The 19,858-nt window shown below is 42.3% G+C and overlaps 2 protein-coding genes across 13 annotated transcripts in view; one reads left to right on the top strand and one right to left on the bottom strand.

Annotated features, from left to right (window-relative positions):
• madd (MAP-kinase activating death domain) overlaps positions 1 to 15,851 on the top strand; it is a 65,230-nt gene extending 49,379 nt beyond the window's left edge. For 5 of the 10 annotated variants that reach the window (XM_030081358.1, XM_030081350.1, XM_030081345.1 and 2 more), the window contains 12 exons: positions 495 to 557; positions 1,982 to 2,102; positions 2,231 to 2,336; positions 2,477 to 2,587; positions 3,036 to 3,143; positions 3,257 to 3,421; positions 3,515 to 3,587; positions 4,657 to 4,763; positions 8,175 to 8,183; positions 8,846 to 8,915; positions 11,587 to 11,633; positions 13,962 to 15,851. In XM_030081358.1, coding sequence (XP_029937218.1) covers positions 495 to 557; positions 1,982 to 2,102; positions 2,231 to 2,336; positions 2,477 to 2,587; positions 3,036 to 3,143; positions 3,257 to 3,421; positions 3,515 to 3,587; positions 4,657 to 4,763; positions 8,175 to 8,183; positions 8,846 to 8,915; positions 11,587 to 11,633; positions 13,962 to 14,075 — 1,094 coding nt within the window. In that variant the 3' untranslated portion in view covers positions 14,076 to 15,851. The remainder of the gene's footprint in view (positions 1 to 494; positions 558 to 1,981; positions 2,103 to 2,230; positions 2,337 to 2,476; positions 2,588 to 3,035; positions 3,144 to 3,256; positions 3,422 to 3,514; positions 3,588 to 4,656; positions 4,764 to 8,174; positions 8,184 to 8,845; positions 8,916 to 11,586; positions 11,634 to 13,961) is intronic. The other 5 variants (XM_030081374.1, XM_030081366.1, XM_030081390.1 and 2 more) reach the window with 4 other exon arrangements.
• Positions 15,852 to 16,018: 167 nt separating this feature from the next.
• bbox1 (butyrobetaine (gamma), 2-oxoglutarate dioxygenase (gamma-butyrobetaine hydroxylase) 1) overlaps positions 16,019 to 19,858 on the bottom strand; it is a 28,663-nt gene continuing 24,823 nt past the window's right edge. For 2 of the 3 annotated variants that reach the window (XM_030048599.1, XM_030048600.1), the window contains exons 7-8: positions 18,866 to 19,032; positions 16,019 to 17,503 (exon numbers count right to left, since the gene is read on the bottom strand). In XM_030048599.1, coding sequence (XP_029904459.1) covers positions 17,343 to 17,503; positions 18,866 to 19,032 — 328 coding nt within the window. In that variant the 3' untranslated portion in view covers positions 16,019 to 17,342. The remainder of the gene's footprint in view (positions 17,504 to 18,865; positions 19,033 to 19,858) is intronic. The other variant, XR_003928081.1, reaches the window with a different exon arrangement.

The following is a 19,858-nucleotide window of genomic DNA, read 5'->3' as shown; positions in this document are numbered from 1 at the left end:
ATAAACTACATAAAGTGTAGTCTTATTGTAAAGTGGTACCTTGTTTCCAAATCATTTGTTTGATTGTTTATTTAACTGCATGTTTTGACAGATCAACACAGTTAGACTCAGCAGCACTGAAATTAAATTTGTGTCTCTAAATATCACATGTGACAAACAGGGACTAAAGTTCATGATACATTTCAACAGAAACACGTACAGCCACGACAGCACAATCACAAATCACAGTAAACCAGTAAAGCTGACCTGGTAGAATTATTTTGGTTGGGGGGTGAGGGTGTAATTCTAACCATAATGGCAATAAGCTCTAAATTGGTGAGTAAATGAGCATGGGCTGGTCTTTGTTTGTCCTTTCTCTTGTTCCCATGGTGTGGTGTCGCTCGCTCTGCTCTTGTTTTTTTTCCATTAACCCACTCCCCTCTTCGCCTAACCCCCTCCGCTCTCGATATTCCTCCTCTCCCGCTGCCGCTGCCGCTCCTGGGAATTTCCTCCAGGGCGAGATAAGAGCTCCGTATGGGATCAACTAGAGGATGCTGCCATGGAAACCTTTTCTCTAAGTAGGGCTAATCTTTTGCCTTTGCCCTTTTTTGTACGTGTATGCGGTGCATCGATTGTTCACCTGGGCTCGCTCTCGTGTCTGTGATTGGTCTTGTGATGAGATGTGCTTTTCCCACCTCCTGTCTTTCCTCTGTGTTCGTTCTCATGAGATAAGGGTGGGCGATATGACAATCTCACATCGCATCTTACATCGAATATCACGAACACCATGACACAGAAGCTTCTTTTGCTGTAGTTATTAACATTTTCACCCAAATCCCAAAAGCTTAACATTCACAGCTTAACATTACATGGCTGAGTGGGTTTTTTGTTTGTTTGTTTGCTTGTTTTTTTTTGTTGAATGCATGTCGCCTTCAGCTGCTGTCAGAAATATGATTATCGTGTGCATTTGGATGCACATGAATGACCCACCAAAAAATTTAAATTTAATGAATGAATGGTGTTTTTTTACATGGTTTGACACGCTATGAAAATAATTAGTATTTCCTTTGTCCTTTTCACTTTTTGTCGCTATACATTTTTGTTTGAAATAGATGTTACTGATATGATGGATGTTTCTTCCAAAAACAAAACAAAACACAAAAACCTACAGGTGCAGTTCTGTACTTGAATGTATGTGAAATCGTAATTAAAGCATTCAGGCTCAGGAACTTAGAAGGAGCAGCAGCTGAAGAGTTGAAAAGCATGTGCATGTGCTTTCAAGAGGTTATGGAGGGTGTAATGTGGTGTTTACTTCTATCAAAACATCTGACGTGCAGGTGTGCGTGGATTGCTGAAGGCTGTGTGAAAGTCGTCTGTTTTTTCTCCTGTTGAAACACGCATCAAAGAGCAACGCTGAACTCAAATGGCACTTCGTCATCGTTGCTATGCAGCTGTTATAATAACTAATATTACTAATTATGTAATATTAACCATAAAGGAAGATGATGTAGAAAATAAAAGTAATAAGACAAAGTTAGTTCTGCTTGTGGTTGAGCAAGAGGAGTAATCCACTCTGTACAGAGTCATTAAAGGAACACTTTTGGGCAAAATCCCCTTTTTCCGACGTCCCCAGACTGAGATAAGACGTTGGATACCAGTTTCACCTCCGTACATCCAGGAGTTCAGCTCCTGTGGGTCACATTTCATGTTAGTTTAGACTTGAAGTCTGTAGGAGTCAAACCCTGCAGCAATATTTGAACATTTTGTGCTATGAAATTTTGTCCATATCGCCTGCTCTTACCATCATGAATGATATTTTATCAATTTTGAATAGCCAGTAGAATCCATTCATAGTGACTGTGTAGTGAGAGTGTGTATTTTACTGTTTATAGCCGTCCTGAAAGCAAATCCTTGTTTTTTGTGTATGGTGATTTGTTGTGTTTAAATGACTCAGCTGTGTTGTAAGTGTTGGAGACTGAAGCTTCATGTGTGCGGTGTTCAGGTAAGGAGCGCTCCACGCTGTGGGACCAGCTCCAGTTCTGGGAAGATGCCTTCTTAGACGCCGTCATGCTGGAGCGGGAAGGCATGGGCATGGACCAAGGACCTCAGGAGATGATTGAAAGGTTAATCACGGTTTCAGTTTTACGACTTTCTGATCAGTGTAACCAACACACAGAGCTTTCCTACTTGAAGTCCTACATTTAGAACTGCTAAAAGTGATGTTTTTGTCCTGTGTTTTGCTTTAATACAGATACCTGTCTCTGGGAGAACATGACCGTAAGCGCCTGGAGGACGACGAGGACAGACTTCTGGCCACCCTGTTGCACAATATGATCGCCTACATGCTAATGATGAAAGTACGGCTCTTTGTCATTTTAATCTAATCCAGTCAGACGATGGAGCTGTGCCCGCTTTGATCTTTTTTTTCTCCCCCAGAGATTTGTCATGACCAATCAAGGATTTTGTCTCCTGTGATTTTTTTTTTCTCTTTGTTCAGGTGAACAAAAATGACATCCGGAAGAAAGTGAGGCGTTTGATGGGCAAGTCCCACATTGGCCTCACACACAGCCAAGAGATCAACGAGATACTGGACAAACTGGCCCAAATGGTAAACATCTGTCCCCTTTCACAGCATTTTTTTTTTTTTTTTTTTTATTTATTTTTTTTTTTGGTGCATTTGTCTAGTTCATTTAAAAAACGGGAGCAGGTAACCAGCCAGACACCTTTCAAATGACAGACATTTTAATTGATAATGGAAAAAAAAAAAAAAAAAAAAAGAACAGTGAAAGGTTGGCACTCGCCTTTCGTCTTAGTGTTTCCTTCAAGCAAACAGCTAAGTCAATTTCAAGTTGATTTAAAGCCCAATATCACTGTTTACAGTCTCAAAACTTAGTTTACTACAAACAGGATGATGGCCCCTGAGTTAATTCTCTTAGCAGGCAAAACAAAAACTCCCCTTGCCACACCACTTCTTTCCTCATTTCCAAGATTAATTCAAGGCAGTTAATGAAATCCTGCATCCCTTTTTAAATTATTTGTACTCTAACTTATTTTAGAACGGCCGCGAGCTGTCCATCAGGCCGAGCGGAAGCCGTCACATCAAGAAGCAAACGTTTGTTGTACATGCTGGCACTGACACCACAGGTGACATCTTCTTCATGGAGGTATGGAGACTCTTCACAGTAAAATGCAGTTTAATGTCTGGGACTTTGCCTCAGTGAGCGTGTTGTGGGATGTGTTGATGAATACTTCCTGTTTGTCCGTCCGTCCGTCTCAGGTTTGTGACGACTGCATAGTCCTGCGTAGCAACATCGGCACGGTTTATGAGCGCTGGTGGTACGAGAAGCTGATCAACATGACCTACTGCCCCAAGACCAAGGTGCTGTGTCTCTGGAGACGCAACGGCCAGGAGACGCAGCTCAACAAGTTCTATACCAAAAAGGTCAGGACTGGTGTCCCGCCGCATCCCGAAATGTTGTTTACTTGACTAACAGACTAATTCTCAACACAAAACACTCTCCTCTCTGCATTCCAGTGTCGTGAACTCTACTACTGTGTGAAAGATAGTATGGAAAGAGCTGCTGCCAGACAGCAGAGCATTAAACCAGGTATGGGATTAAGAGTCTGCCTACTTCTTACTGTGCCCTTTTTCCATCAATATCAAAGATTTTCTTGTCAAAAAAATTAAATAAAAAGGGTGCCAGACCACAACTCACCCTTTTTTTTTTTAAATGATGCGTCAAGGTGGTCTTGTAATCAATACCGGGTACAAAACCTAGATCCCTCCTGAAAAGTATGGACTGTTAGTTTGCAGTCACTGGACATAATAAATCCCTCTTTTTCCCACCATTTGCACAATTCAGCGCCAAAAATGGAGAAAATTAAAATGTTCTGCTTTATTCGACATTGGGGAAGACCTTTTTTTTTTTAAAAACCATATTAGACCTCATGAAATGGACTTATTGTCTTGATTTGGCATATTTCCTGTAGAAACAGGGAGTTTGGGCGGGACTTGGTGCAGGGAAGGATCATTAACAAGTGCAAACCAATAGGATCTCCGTTTGGGAGAGAAACAATTTGATTTGAAAGGGTATGGTAGATGACAGAGGATGTTTAAAGATTTGTGAAGATTTTATTGGTTTAAATTTTAATGAACACCCACTACTGCAAGGTGATGTCACTATTGGAGATACTCAGCTTTACAGAAAATAGAGGTCATGTGAGGTCATTTCATGGGGACTTTAACTAACGCTGCTGATAGACAATCTGTTGTGCTGATATTCAATGTCTTTAAATTTGAAAATACCTTTGTAAAAAAGAAAGAAAGAAAGAAAAAGTAAACTATTACTAGACTAAATCTCTTAGCGCAGCGGCCCGGGTTCAGTATATTTATTGGTGAACTGATAATTCGGTTCAACCCTGTTTGACGTGAAACAAATTTTTAATCTGATTTTAATCTGAAGCTTCCTGATGCTGATACAAGTGTTGATTGTTCTGGTGTATTTACTTGAAAATTTACAAAAACAAACCAAACCAAATAAAACAAACAAACAAGCAAACAAAAAAAACGATTTTGTTTTAATAATAATTAATATGTACTTGGACTGCTGACATGGATAGAAAGTCGCTCGTCACTAGGAGCTTCGTTTCCTGCTGAACGATGTGCCCGTCCCTCAGGTCCCGAGCTGGGCGGAGAGTTCCCCGTCCAGGACATGAAAACTGGCGAGGGGGGGCTGCTGCAGGTCACACTGGAAGGAATCAACCTCAAATTCATGCACAGCCAGGTAGGAGGCCAGCGGCACAGCAGACACACCTCACACAGGGGCATGATGGGAAATCCCTCTGAAGTCATGACGGCCACGTGGCCACAACCTCATCTCCTTCTCAACTCTCCCTCCGCCCAACTCCGGCTTGTTTCTCCCATTTGTCTTTGTATCATTTAATTTCATCTGGTGGCTCTCTTCCTCTAATGTCCACTTCAGAAACAAATTATCGATTGAAAAATGTGACAAGATGTTTCTGATTGGCGTGAGATGTTCCCCGAAATTCTCTGATCATTGTAGAGCCAGGGAACTTAGAGGAAGAAGTCCTGTTTGTGCTTTTGCTTTTTTTTATTTGCTTTGGTCAATTTCATTTTGTGTGTGTGTGTGTGTGTTTGTGTGTGTGTGTGTGTGAGTTTGTCTGTGTGCATGTGTTTCAGAAATTACAAACACATCTGTCCACACAAATTTTCTGTTGATATTCGTGGCGCCCAAACCTTCTCTCCATCTATGTTTGGAGGAAATGAGAAGTGTTACTGTGTGTGAGTGTGTGACGCATCAGTGGTAAGACAGATGACCTTGAGCAAAGACTTTTCATTAATAATTGGCTATTTTATAGCAACTGTCATATTCAAGTTTGGACCCTTGAAGGCACTCGTGTTTTACTCAGCATCTTCATAATTAGTGGCAGCTGGGGCCGCTTGACTCCCTGAGTCCTCGGTGCTGCTTCCTGAGCTCCAGCAGGACATGAGGCTTTGACTGAACCAGGTGTTTAAATAGTGTAAAAAGTCATCGTATCAGTGTTAACACACACTTCCCACAGATTGGACATCGAAAGAATCGTGTGAAATTTCCATTTCCAAAGAGTGATGGACACTAACAAAATTCTATATTAGCGGCTGTCGTAGCATCAAAACAGATTGTACAACTGGATTCCTCATTAAACCTCCTGTATCTGTCGCCTGATTCCTCAGAGGCAAAAGGAATTCAAGTTCGATGTCGCTTCACGTAGTCACTGTTGCGACTAACATCTTGCTGCTTCTGCTTTTGCTAATGTAGACCCTCTTTGGCTCAGGCTGGATTTTTGCACTTTATATTGCAAGTTGTGGAGTGCCTCGTTGGCAAAAAATTACTCGATTGCCATACGAGCTGAATTAAATGACCTGGAGAAATATGTGAGGCTCATGGCACAAAACCCCTCGTTCCTCAAACTGATTTGCATTAGCAGCAGCACTTCATTTGTGAGCTTGTATGAGAGCACAGGTTCAGTATCTCCACATCGACTCATACAGCCTGTGTCGCTCTCATGGATAATTTCATGGTTTGCAGCTCATTGTGCAGTTTCACCATCTCTGTTCCAGGGCGTCGGTTTCCGTGGTTACCCTGCCGTTGTCCCTGTCGGGGACGAGGTAAAATGCCACTGGCCAACTTCTCATCGTCCTCACTTCAGTGACTGGCTTTAAAGGAATACTCCCAACTTTTTGGGCAAAATCCCCCTTTTTTCCGACTTCACCAGGCTGAGACAAGATGTTCGATACCATTCTCACCTCTGTGCGTCCCCGTAAAACGACTCTCATTTGTTTTTGATTTTTTTTTTGTTTTTTTTAATCCAAGATGTGTATTTCCAATCCACATGATACAGTGTTTAAATAAGACTGCTTCAGAGCTGCTGTAAGGTTTATTTTTCATTTTGACAGAGCAAGGCTAATGACTCCCATAGACTGTAAGTCTTTATACTAAGTTAACATAAAATGCTACCCACAGAGGCCGAACCACAAGACGTACAGAGGTGAGAGTAGTATCCAACATCTTGTCTCAGTCTGGGTAAGACGGAAAAAGGCTCTTTTGCCCCAAACACTGGAGTATTCCTTTAATATAGTTGAGTTACTCACTGAAGTAAAGACAGTTTTGGAGTTGTGGAAGACTTTCTTCGCATGATATTACGCTCCGTCCTCAAAGTTTTGTTTAAAAAGCAGTTTAACATGAAATGTGGCAGTAGCACTTTCAGAGACAACATCACTCATTTGCCCATGTGCCAGATATCTTGTCCTTACACTTCAGTCTCTACGGCCAAGTGCTCTGCAGTCTCTGAAAGCGGCAACGTCATGTGCTCACTGAACAAAACTTTGAATATGGAAACCACTGGCACTGCTAAGAAAAGACTCCAGGACAGCTCTTTCCTTCACCAAGTTAAAGCCGTCACTGAGGGACAGACCGTGAAAAGTCGGTCAGTGGCCTCTTAACTTTTTCTCTGACGGGGCACCAGCGGGGTTAGGCTTAACGTCTGAGTCAGAGTCATAAATACCTAAATAAATACATCAAGAAATCTGGATCACTAAATATACAAATAAATCTGGAATTGAAAATCAAACTGTTAAAAAAAAAAAAAAAAAATCTAGTATGTAAAATAACTTAGTGGGTGGGAGCTCTTTTTATTTTTTGAGCAGTTTTTCTCCTCAGAGTCAGTTAATCCAGTTGAGGTAGAAATGGACGAGGTACTAGAGAAAGTATTTTATTGATCAGAACAGACCGATCACTGTCTTATGCTATATTAAAATAAATTTAAAAATATATATATTTCCTGCAACCTCTTCTTCGACACAATGCCTCAAAAATGTTTTCAGTGTAACAGCAGTGAAAATTGAGCAGTCTTCAGCGTTTTCCCAGCATGATAATAACAACTGGATGTAGAAAAAACAGTAACTAGACATTATTTTTTTGGACCAGTCACTGTCTTAGGCTAATCCTAACCCTAAATTTGATATTGTCCATATCGTTGCCTTTTGTGACATTAATATCGTGCATGTTCATATCTAGATATACAACAATATGTCGCTCAGCCCTTGTGCACGCTGCGTTAAAAACAGAGTAGCCCGGCAAAGTGACGGCCTGGAACAGAGGCACCGTTTGACCGGCCTCCTCAGCAGGAGCTTCATGCCATCGACACTAACCGCTTACCGAACTAGAGACTGAGCAGTGAAGTGAGTGAGCACGGGGTCCGCTCCTGCAGTGAGATGGTGTCGGAGGTGATAGGCGGAGGTCACTGTACGCCAGTGACTGCCCTCATCTCTCTGTTCTGCTGTGTGAGCAAGTGGTGTTGGTGCCAGCCCTTGTTGCTGGAGGAGGAGGCATGGAGGGCACTGGGGGGCTGAGATGTATAAAGTCCAGGAAAACAAAGGTGAATCCAGCTCTCAAAACCCTAGTCAAACCTCTAGTCCTCTTTTTTTTCCTCTCCTAGTGTCTAGTTTGGGGGGGGTGGGGATTCTCTTGTGATGGGTTTTCATTGGCTCTGGTCACTATTTAGAGTTCCTCATTTAAAATCCATACGAGTCTTCTGTGGATATAGTGCCCTCTCGGAGTGTCGCCGAGTGTTTGTGCTCTTCTGTCCGATAATAATCAAAACCATTTCTCTCCCATGCTCTCTCCCCCTGCAAGGAGCGGAAGGTACACAACCTCTGCTGTGTTTGCTTCTTAGCGGTTACATTTTATTGGGTTCTTTTTTTTCTCTTCTCTCTTTTTCTTTTTTTTTTTTTTTTACTGTTTTAGCTGTATGGCAAATCTAATTTTGTGTCTTTGTCTACGTTTTTACCTGGAAATTCCATGTATGCATTATATGGGCCATATTACATATCATTTAGCGTAAGAAGACTACCAACCGCCTTTGCTTTTCACATCCAAATGTGTATATATATATGTATATGTGTATTTATATACACATATATTTTTCAAAAATGATTTTCTTGATCCATATACCAGCAATGCTTTACTAATTTAGAAAAAAAAGTCATTGTGAATTATTTTGAATGTGCAACTCATCCTTAGAGCAGTCTTTACAGTGCATTTGTATCCATTAACCCCTGCCCATGTATGCGTTTGATCATGGAAACTTCCCATAATGTGCTTTTTTTTTTTTTTTTTTTTTTTTTTTTTCTTTTGGTAGCTGTTAAAAGCTTGCATTCCACGTGCAGTTGTTTTATTTTTACCTTTCATACCTGATAATACAGACTTAACATGGTTGATTTAAATATGAAGTGTTTAATTTCAGCCAGTGTTGTTGAGTTAATAATGTTCTGTCTTTGTTTTGTTTGTTTTTTGTTTGTTTTTAGGTTTTCATAGAGCTGAATCACATTAAAAAGTGCAATACAGTGAAGGGAGTCTTTGTCCTGGAGGAATTTGGTAATTACACCATCTATTGATTCTAGGCCTGTACTCGGCACGGCAGTAACTCAGCTTCATGGCAAATATATTGACAAGGGCTAATAAGGGTTCAGTAAATTGGATACTTGCTCTCCTCAAGGAGCAATAAGTCGCTGATGGCTGTTGTTATTTAAAGAGGAATGAAATCTTCAGAGGACACGGACGCCTTCGAGTCATAAAGCACGGGAATCTGGAAGCAGCACTTTGCCGGTCTTTTGTTGGTCGTGAAGAAACAACAGAGAGAAATAAGAAGTCTGTGCGGTTAAAAGTTGGAGGACAGCGTGATTTTTCCTCTGTCTTTTTTTTGCTATTTGCAGGTAGATTCCAAAGCAATGCATGAGGCAGAAGTAGAAACTGTGAACTTTTTTTCCCACTTTAAAATGATCTTAGAAAGCCATGTAGGCTCTTGTGGCAAAGGTCAACCAATTAATTTATACTGGAAAAAAGTCAATTAGTGATTGTTGGTTTATGGCCAGTGATAATGGAGCTGAACTTCAGCAGTGAGTCATGTCTAGTCACTGGCACACACATGAAACAGTACTTTTTTAGTGCCAGTTCACCTATTCAGGTTAAACTCTTTCATCTCGGGTAAATGTTGGCAGTGAACGCACATTAGAGGAGCAGCTTTGCCAAAAAAAAAAAAAAGAAAAAAGAAAGAAAAAGTCTTAATGCAATAAACTGCTTTGAGTTCGTTGCATCATAATCTTGTGAGATGCTGCCCGTTCCATGTCGGTGTGATTTTAGTTGCACTCTGACCTACGGCAGCCGCAGAGAAAACAAACCCCTCCCTTTACAGTGCACAGTTTATTAACCGGCTATTTTAGCAGGGAAATTTGCCACCTATTTGTCTCATTAAACCCTTTAGCCTGCAGGGACTCCTCTGTTTAAGTGACCCTGCGCTTCCTGAAGCTTCAGCTCTGCTGTCACAAAGGGGTCGAGGCTTAATGTCAACCATGTAGACATAACTGTATTATAATATGACTGTTAAAAGCTGATAGAATTGACATTTGCACAGCATTTAAGAAAAAAAAAAAAAAAGAATGGGCAGTACAAATGGTTAACTCCATATTATGTTTACTGAGAAACTGTCTTTAGTCCAGTTCCTGGGTGCAGAAGTGCACATGAAAATGTTACGCCTCAATGCAACATTTCAAGATTCAAGACTCCAGTACTGTGCAAGTAAAAAAAATAGATAAAAATAAAATAGAAAGTATTAAGTATAAATATACACTCCTATATACAATCCTATGTACAATATGGACATAAAATGTGCATTATATAATAAAATTTAATGTGTATGGATAAGGCCCTCAGTAGTACAATTCATGTCTTTTGTGGGATTAATTTTGATCATTGATGGTTGCTCAGTGCTGTGCAGTCGAATGTGTTGAGTTAGCTCCTGGGAAAAAAGAGCGGAGAGAGATGACCAGAAGCAGAGCTGACTCACCTGGTTGGCAGGTGTCTGCTGGCCTGAGTTGGGTTGGTTGTGTTTTCCTGTAACAGGCGGGAGCGTGGAAAGACGAGTGTGTCATTTACTTTGCTCTGGAAGAAATCCCAGGGGAAGGCGTGAGGCAGGGGGCTGTGTGAGACTCATGGAGGTTTAGGTTTGTCAGGGAACCAAAGGGATTAGTCCGTCCAGTGCCGGGCTGGGTTACTGCCGTGTCCATGTGCTGCTTTTGTAATGTTGCCCTCATCTTTGCCACTATGAAAACCTTCATTCTCCAGCAGGTAAAGTGTTGTCACCTTTCTCCTTTCTTAATACTCTGTGTAGAATACACCTCCGTCAGTCCCTCCATTCCTTTTGCAGAGCCTCTTGCTCGTTTCTGTGCTGTACCACGTGGCTTGAGTCTTCCTTTGCTTCCTTCATGACCTGTTCTTTAATTTGGAAATCACCCCAGACCCCATCTCTCCTGTGTTCCTCATGCTTTGACAGTCTGCCTTGGTGTCCCAGCAAGTGGAGTTTGTGGTGGGACCATTTTTATGGGGAGCAGAGAGGGTTTAACTTTGCCAACGCCCTCCCCTGTCCTGATCTCAGCCCTTCATCTACTCTCTGGGTTCACGGTTACTAATGAAAAGTCAGTTTGTCCTCTGGACAGGGACATGGTCCAGTGGTCTAAAGGATTTGGGCCTCTTAGCTGCTTTTCTGTGACGTCTTTAAGCTCTCACTTCATTTTGGGGGGAAGGGAAGGGGATTGTCCATATCTCGTTTTTCTTTCCTGTCTTTTGTTATCTGTTATTTGAAACTATACAACATGTGCAGTTTCTTGTTACACACTTTCAAGCCATTTGTGTTTTTATTTGTCCCTTTTCTGTGGGCCACGAGTGTCCCTCCCACCAACAATCACCTGCTGTTCGGTTTTGCCTTTACGTTGTGGTTTGGCGTGCTGTAACAAATCAACACACAAAAACATAAGCAGATAGGCTCAAATTGGAAACCTCAAATTAGACAAGACACCATTGCACCCATCCTCCTCTCTGATTGTCCACTGTCATGCTAAGTGTTTGGTGGTGGACTCTCTTGGCCCACAGCTCATTTTGCACCTTGTTGTATCACATGAACAGCCCTACCAACCCCTAGCCCTCTAACTTTGAACTCATTGAGGTTCCTACTGCTTTTGAATTCTTTGTTTTGTCTCTTGCACCGGCATAGTTCCTGAAACTAAAGAAGTGGTGATCCACAAGTACAAGACCCCCATGGTGAGTCGCCTGTTCCTCCTTCACAGTAAATGCTTTGCCAAGGCATGTAATAGTCACCTGGTGTGCACAACAGACATGTGCCTGAGAGTATTTGACTTTTTGCATCTGAAATGCATGGCAGACGCCACTGTGGAGGTACGCTTTTTCCTTTTTGGAAAATCATACAAGATAATTAAGGTTGAGGGTTCAGGCTGTACATTTGGGAGAGGCCAACTCACTGCCTCTGTATGATAATGTACACATAAATTATAATTAAAAAAGGACAAGACCAGCAACACCCATTGGTCATCTTAGGCAGAGTGTGATGAGAGCATCAGCAAAAAAAAAATCTGCTCTTTGGAACAAATTTCAGGGCCAAAAAAATCTGTCTTCCTCTAAGACTTGGAGCAAAACCAGTTTTAATTAAAGCAGCAAGCGGCGATTCCAGGGTTCAAGCCAACAGAGACCGTCAGAAGTGAAAAGGTCCAACAGCTTCATTAAAAATAACTTTCAGACACTGATGTGGACAGATCCTGCCAATTTTATTATGACTGGACAAACAACTTCTGATTTATAGTCCGATTTGTGTTACGCCACGTTTATAGCGCCCCCTAGTGGTCAATTTGAATGAAACGTTCCAGGTATGTTTCACGTTCTTATGTGGACATATCCTGTGAGTTTCGTGGCAATAGGGCAAACAGTTTCTGACTTAGAGTGTTATTTGTGTTATGCCACTGTGTTAAAAGCCAATACCAAAAGGTCTGAGAGATTTTTTTGATGCCGTTTATCTCATCAAATACTGGGCAAGATGACCGATGGGCCAAACCTCCAAAAACTCATTGTATTTCTTTTAAAATGAGAAGTGAAAATGCATGCAGACATTTTCAGTTTTCATTTGACATCACTCCAGAAAACACTGAGCAGCAGGGGTGTAACGAATCATCTCGATTTCAAATGACGGAGAATAAAGTATGAATCAGTCGGCTAAAAGAAACTGAATGAATCGTGCAAATGTCGGCCCAAGTCCAGATAGCGCCGTCAGTCGATTTATTCACGATTTTTAGAAAAACACACCAAATTGGCATGAAGTAAATACTTTTCCAGCTCCAGCGAACCTAAAATCCAAAGTCTGGAAATATTTGGACTTTGGCAAGAGAAACGACGGTCTGGAATAAAGCTGAGCCTCGTTTTGAGACGACATGAAATCTCTGTCGCCGTCGCAGTGAAACATCCAGTTCTACGACGTCCCTGCAGGGGACTTTTTGAACAAACACTTGAGACAACATCGTCAAATAAGGCAGTTAGCAGGGAAGATATGAAACCAGCGTGGCACAAAGAAACTTAACTTCAACCAACCGTTTACTTCAGGTTCAGTAAAGCCTGGACTTCACCGTGTTTTATTCCATTTTTACAGGCCAACGCTACGAGCTGGTTCATTTCAGCTCAGTTCAGCTTTTTTATTGGACTCAGTGTCCACTACAAAAAAAAAGAGATAGCGCAAACAAGATATAGTACATACATTAAAATACAACAACAAACATTGCCTCCCTTTTTAAAAGGCAGTTATACCAGTGTGTTCCTTGGGGGGGCAGCACTAAAGCGAGGCTCTGACAGCAGCGTGATGACGGCGTTCTGAGAATCATTCTTTTGTTTTCTTTGGTTTTTTAAATTATATCTGCATACAGAAATCACTCAAGGTTCCTCTTCTGCTCGGAAAGTAACTTCCCTGAAGTCAGAGAAAAAAAAATGTCCCTAAAAAATAGTTTTACGAGCTACGATTGTTTCCCGTTCCTGCACAAAAACACAAAAACAGGACCAGTTCCTCCAACAGTTTTTAGATCTGTGAAAAAGTTCCTCTGGTCACAAAGAACCCGCTCAGAACATCATCTGTCACATCTGTGATATGATGAAGATGCTGGAGCCAAGATTCAAAGTACCGAGCCACCGGTTCTTCAGTGAAAAGTTTGACAGATGTCCCGGATGTACGAAGACGTTAAAAAAGCAGCGGCTCTCACAGCGTGAATCAGATGGTTACTGAGCTGTAGACGGCGCCCCCTACTGAGCAGTGTTCCACTGAGAGTGCTGTCTGGTACCTACAGGCAGGCAGTGACCAATCAGTGTTGAGTGTCGACTTCGGACTGTCAGGTTACAACAGATTTTGTCAGCTTTGGATTTAGTGACAGGAACAGTTAACAGTTCTGTGTGAGATGGAGGCAGACTGAAAAGGTCGAGATGATAAAACGTGAATGTGATGAGGACTCAGCAGGTCATCTTGTGTTTTTGTTTTTCCACCGTGACCCAGTCACATGTGAACCAGCTCGACTCCTCACCGTGTTTTTCCTCCTCCAGGCACATCAGATCTGTTACTCCGTCCTCTGCCTTTTCTCCTACGTGGCGGCGGTGAAGGGGAAGGAGGCGGAAGGCAAGCCCAAGCTCCTGTCGCCGAGACCCCTCCCCAGCTAGTCTCCACCCACACGCCCCCACCCCCACCCCCCTCCCCCCGCCCTCGGTGTGCCTCTTGACTTGCAGCTGCATCTCAGTTCCACATTAGACTTCTGACAATCCCTGATGTTATTCTAAGCACACACCTTTTGCTCCTTTGCCCTGTAAATACAGCCCTAAGACAGGATCCGTCCCAGGACCCCGGGGTGTAGATGTGTTTGTCCCTGGTCTGTGGTTTCGTGTAAATACTCGGTTCCCTCATCGCCGCCGTCCTGACGGCCATAGCAGCTTGCTCTCTGTTTACCTGCTCCTTAACTGGGTAGAAGCTCCCGATCTCCCCTCCCTCGTGAAGTCATGGTCCTCTCTGGTTCCCACTGCCAACACGCAGCTGTTTGTATCGATAGGAGACGTGAGGGACGGTCTCGAGGCGCCACGTGCATGCAGGTCCCATGCACAGCCTCAAGATCCACTACAGAGTAGCTTCCCCCCGCCCCCCTCACCCACTCTGTGAGTTATTCTGTGCTAACGTGGTACTGTTAACAAAAAAAAAATAAAAAAAATAAAAAATCCAGTCCGTCCAAGTTGAAACAGGTGAAACATTTAGAGAGCTTCTTGTAGTGCAGGATGTCCCGTTCTCAAACTGCTACTGTACACTGCACCCCGAGCACTGCATGTAAACGCTTTGTAAAGGTTTCATTGTTCGAACCCTAAAATACTGTGAGTGGTCTAAGATGTGTTGCCCTAGCTCGCCCTGAGAGGCAGAATTACTGTTATAGTTACACTGTACAATTTCTTGTCTGTGGTCTGCTGTTATCAATTGCATGTTATTATGAGGATTCAAAATAAATATTATATATATATATTTCTCTCTCATTCTATATATATATATATATAGTATTTATTTAATATATACATATATATATGCTGTACATTTCTCAGAAGAAAATGTTACCAACTGTTTATTCGCTAGATGTGCAATATTTAGTAGTTAGCCATTGCCAGAGCCAGGATTTAACAAGTTTACTGTCTCGCTGGCTTTCACGGAGTTGACGAATGTAAGAAAGGACTTTTGTTTTTCTACAGTGCATTTTGATTGAAGTGAATATGACGACATTACGTGTGACATGACTGTGTTTTGGAGTTTGTCTCGAAACGTGTAAGCCCACTGCTGTGGTTGTTTGGTCCGTGAGGAGACGCACCGAGTCTTCATGTTGTTTCTGTACTGTAAAGTAAAGAGCTGTCCGCTCCGCTCCCCCCGCTGGCCCCGCCCACCTTCACTCTGTGTGTGTGTGTGTGTGTGTGTGTGTGCGTGTGTGTGTGTGGGTTGGTGTGAGCATGTTCATTCATGTAGTGAACTGTTTGTTTCTCCTGATCAGCAATATATTGATACAGCTATATCACTGGAAGATGTTTTATTTTGTTGTTGAATGGCTCTTTATTTTTAGCAATTCAAACTGTGCAAAAGAATAATCAATAGGACGTCCACCAGATGCTGATATTTTAGATGTTCCCTAAATGAGTAACACCACACGAGTGTAAATAGAAAAGAACTCAGAGAAGAAAAAATAAAATCTCCAAATGGGTTTAGGGAATGAGAAACGGCTCTTTGTGCCGGAGTTCAAGGACATTTTCACACTGGATTGTTAAAGTCATCCCTGTCACTGTACGAGCCTGCTGCTGTAAACAGAGGGAATAAGTGAAATGAGATGCCAGGTGTAAGTATTTAAGTCTTTGAAAAAATTATTTATAGAATATGTACAGCTTTGGCAATATCATAATAAAGTTGTCCCAAATGGAGCTCCATTTTCTTTACTGTTATTATTTATCTATCTGTCTATTTATTTATTTATTTTTCCGGTGGGTGGGGTCTGTGTGTGTGTGTGTGTGTGTGTGTGTGTGTGTGTGGGAGGGGGGGGGTTGATGCACATCTACAACACAGAAACGACACCACAAGTGGGACTCAGAGCTTTGAGGATTTATTGGAGTGGACCGTGTGATTACAGTGAACCAGTTTTTAGGAAACTGAAGTTTGAGAAACAGAATTTAAATCGTGGATCTGCCAAGATCAACACAGCACGGTGCGTACTGAGAAACATGAAGGAGCACAGGGACAGAATCATTTTGTTTACACAGTGTCCATAAACATGAGTGAGTATTAGGCTGACACCGGTCTGATGCGGATTAGTAAGGCTTCTTACAAAATGTCCAAAGTGAGCGTGCAGTTTTCTGTAAAGACACACCCGTCTTGTCTGTAATTTAAAAAAAAAAAATGAGGTTACAATAGACGGGAGCGTCCCATTTCCCCCTGACTGAAACTCAGCAGATTCATACTAAAAATGCCCAAATGTAGTTCCGGTGTACGGGACGGCCACTTCATCCACCGGAAGTGAGGAGATTTCAATTCAAAATACAAAATATTAAACAGCAGCTGCTAAACACTTTGTTTTGTCTGTAGCCCCTTTGGCCCGCGGTGCTGACAAACCGCCTGGGCTGGTAAACAAACGCACCGCGAGAAATACAAGATTTTTTGCCCCAAAGGCCTCGTAACGTGACATCAGTTAAAGAGCCGTTTTGAAAAATGTGAATGTAAATATCCAAAAATAGAAACTGAAGTTCTGAGTTTTTCAAACAGTTGCTTCTTCCTACTACGAGCGTGCAAAGCTGCCTGACGCACTTTGTTATTGATCTGCTCTGAATCAGACTGGAACTCAAACCGGGGGAAGGTCCAAGGCACGGGGTTACACAGCAGAGGTAGCAACAGGGAATGCAGCATTACAACAGGTTAATAATAATAATAATAATAATACTAATGATAATGATAATGACTAAAGCATTACGTTGTCTGTCCAAACACATGATGAGTCAGCGTATAAAACTAGATACTTTGCGCTTACAAAAGTTGCCATGCACAAAAGCATGTTTGTCACAAGTCGAGCACAAAACTGCCTTTTCCAAACCAAACGGCAGAGTTTCATAAAGCCGAGAGTTTTCTTCCTCTAACACGTTTTAAGGCCTATGGGGAAATGCATCACATGACAAAATAAATAACATGATATCTGCATGGCACTAGATCCCAATCTCACTTGTAAAGGTGAAGTGATATTTTAAACTCCACTTGATCAGAATGCGTTCCTACAAAAGGAGGTACCGTCTGTGAGTCATGTGACTGACCTCAGATCAGGTCAGAGGTGAAGCTCGTGGCCTTTTTCAGCGTCTTTGCACTTTGCCCTCGGTAATCTCTTCAGACCAGCAAACAGGCTACAGGCTACATGGTCAAACGGCGCGGGCTCACATTTCCCCGTGGACAGACTTGCGGAGCACCCGCAGGCGGGACATGACCTCGTCCCAGTCCAGGTAGGCGCCCTCCAGGTGGCGCAGTCTGTCCGGGCTGCTGACGTAGCTCCTCCGTCCGTGAAGCAGCCGCCAGTTATCGAAGGTCACCAGGTCACCTGAGAGAGAACGGAGCCGCAGGTCAGGACAGACTCCATGTGAAGAACCTCACCGTTCAAAGCCAAATAAAATAAAATAAAATCCACGTCTTAACCCAGAGGTGTCAGGCTCATCAGGTAGCGGGCCACATTCGCTCAAATGAGACCTTCACGGGGACTGGATTATTTTTTTTGTTAACATCAGTATGACTCGAGTCGACACATGGATATTTTAGGCTACTTTCAGATTTATTATTTTAATCAATTTGTAGCCGACCAACCAATCAGAAATTGCATACAGGTTGGCCATTTACCTCCCAGAGGAAAATAAAAGAACCGCTCTTTCCATCTTTCTGGAAAAATTCTACTTTCCATGTCGACCTTTTGCTTTTCTGAGCGCAGCAGTCAGCCTGCAGGGTTTAATTTTACTTCCAGCTGATGCAGTTTGTAGCGCTACATCTAATAATTTAATTTATCAGTTTATCATATAAACCTCTTATTTTGCTTATTAGATGTAGTTGATAATAAGCGGATGCAGCTATTTAATTTTAAAAAATTAAGATTATAAAATATGTTTGTTTCTTCCTCCTTCCCTCCAAACCTCTTGGGCCTGATGAGACCAGCTCTTGGGCCAGATTTGGCCCGCGGGCCGTATGTCTGGTATCTTGTGTTTCCTCTTTATTTTTATTTATTTGACCAGGAAATCCCTTGAGATTAAAATCTCTTTTTTGAGGGAGACCTGGCCAAGAAGAGCACACCGCCTCTGCCAGCAGGATGAAATAATCCCACCTGTTTCCAACACTAATCAACTTGTTTCCAGAAATTTCTTGAATCAAGTGTCATTTTCCTGATCCTGATGGCTGATCTGCCTTGTTCTGCCTCAGTTCAACAGATTTCTACTCGTTCCCAGAAAACATGTCAAACTTCACTGGAAAGTGGGATTATCTCATCTGTCTGGCAGATTTCTGTGACAAAGTTTGAAGACAAAACAAACTGAGACTAAAGGAGCAGCTTCAGATGAGAGTTTCTGCTTCAGATGAGAGTTTTCTTTCAGGAGGAGAAAAGCAGGTTTAATGAATCAGAAGGGAGTGTTTTATTGGTTGGACTGGCACAGCAGGAGGTAACCATGACGACGGCACACTGTTGTCCAGCCGGTGATGTTTTTGGCGTTCCCAGTGACCTCAGCGGGTATGAGGACGCTGAACTGGCCACCAGGTCCTTTTTCAGTTCTGCTGTGGTCCTGTCCAGGTTAGGGTTAGGCTCCTTCACCTCTCACTTGTTACCGACAGATAAATGTGACTTTAGGAGGGGGGTGGGGGTCGTGTGGGGGTCCGGGGGCTGGGGGGCTGGGGGGCTGGGGGGATGGGGGAGGGGCTTGCTGACCTGGTTCCATCCGGTACGTGACCACGTTCTCCGGCCGGTTCATGATGTCCACATAGGCCTTCAGCGCCCGGTAGAAGGGCTGCACCTGCTCGACCGGGACGTCCAGCACCGAGTCTCTGGTGGCGTTGTTGAAATTTATCCTGCAGACTCGACCCTCGCTGTCAACACTGAGCCAACAGACAGGCAACAGACAGGATACAGACGGATTAGAAAATGAGCAGGAAAATTAGTGGAACATTAGTAAAAAAAAAAAAAAAAAAAAAAAAAAGTTATGAAAAATTACAAGAAATTACAAAAATTACTGGAATATTAGCAAAAGATAAATAAATAAAATGAGAAAAGAATGAAAGAAATTCCAAGAAAATTACTGGAATATCAGTAAAAAAAAAAAAAAAAAAAAAAAAAAAAAATTACAGGAAAATTACCAGAAGATTAGTATTAAAAAAGAAAGAAAAAAAGTTAAAAGAAATACAAAGAAACTGCAAGAAAATTACTGGATCATTAGTAAAAAAAAAAAAAAAAAAAAAAAATACTACAAATTGCCAGAACATTAATTTAAAAAAAATGCAAATTACAAGGAAATTGCTGGGATATTAGTTTTAAAAATGGCAAAAAAAAAAAAAAAAAAAAAATGGCTGGCACACTGGTAAGAAAAAAAATTGCCTGAAAATTACTTTAAAAATTCACACATTTAAAAAATTAAAGAAACTTCATTTCTGTATGTTAAAATGATGCTGTGCTCCTGTCCTGAGAGCTAATATCGCCTCTGAACAGCAGGTGGCAGTGTTCAGTTTCCTATCAGGTCTCCACACCGACCAGCACCTCCACCCAGAGAGCAGGAGGACCCGCTCAGATCTGCTCCTGTGCTGTTTGGCTGGGATCAAACCTGCGGACTCCCAGCCCACACACACACACACACACACACACACACACACACACACACACACACACACACACGCCTCCTCCTCCTCATCTTCACCCCTGACCAGCCGC

The sequence above is a fragment of the Myripristis murdjan genome, chromosome 3 (assembly GCF_902150065.1).
Source record: "Myripristis murdjan chromosome 3, fMyrMur1.1, whole genome shotgun sequence".
In the NCBI taxonomy this organism is placed as follows: Eukaryota; Metazoa; Chordata; class Actinopteri; order Holocentriformes; family Holocentridae; genus Myripristis; species Myripristis murdjan.
This window is presented reverse-complemented; position numbering and strand designations above follow the sequence as displayed.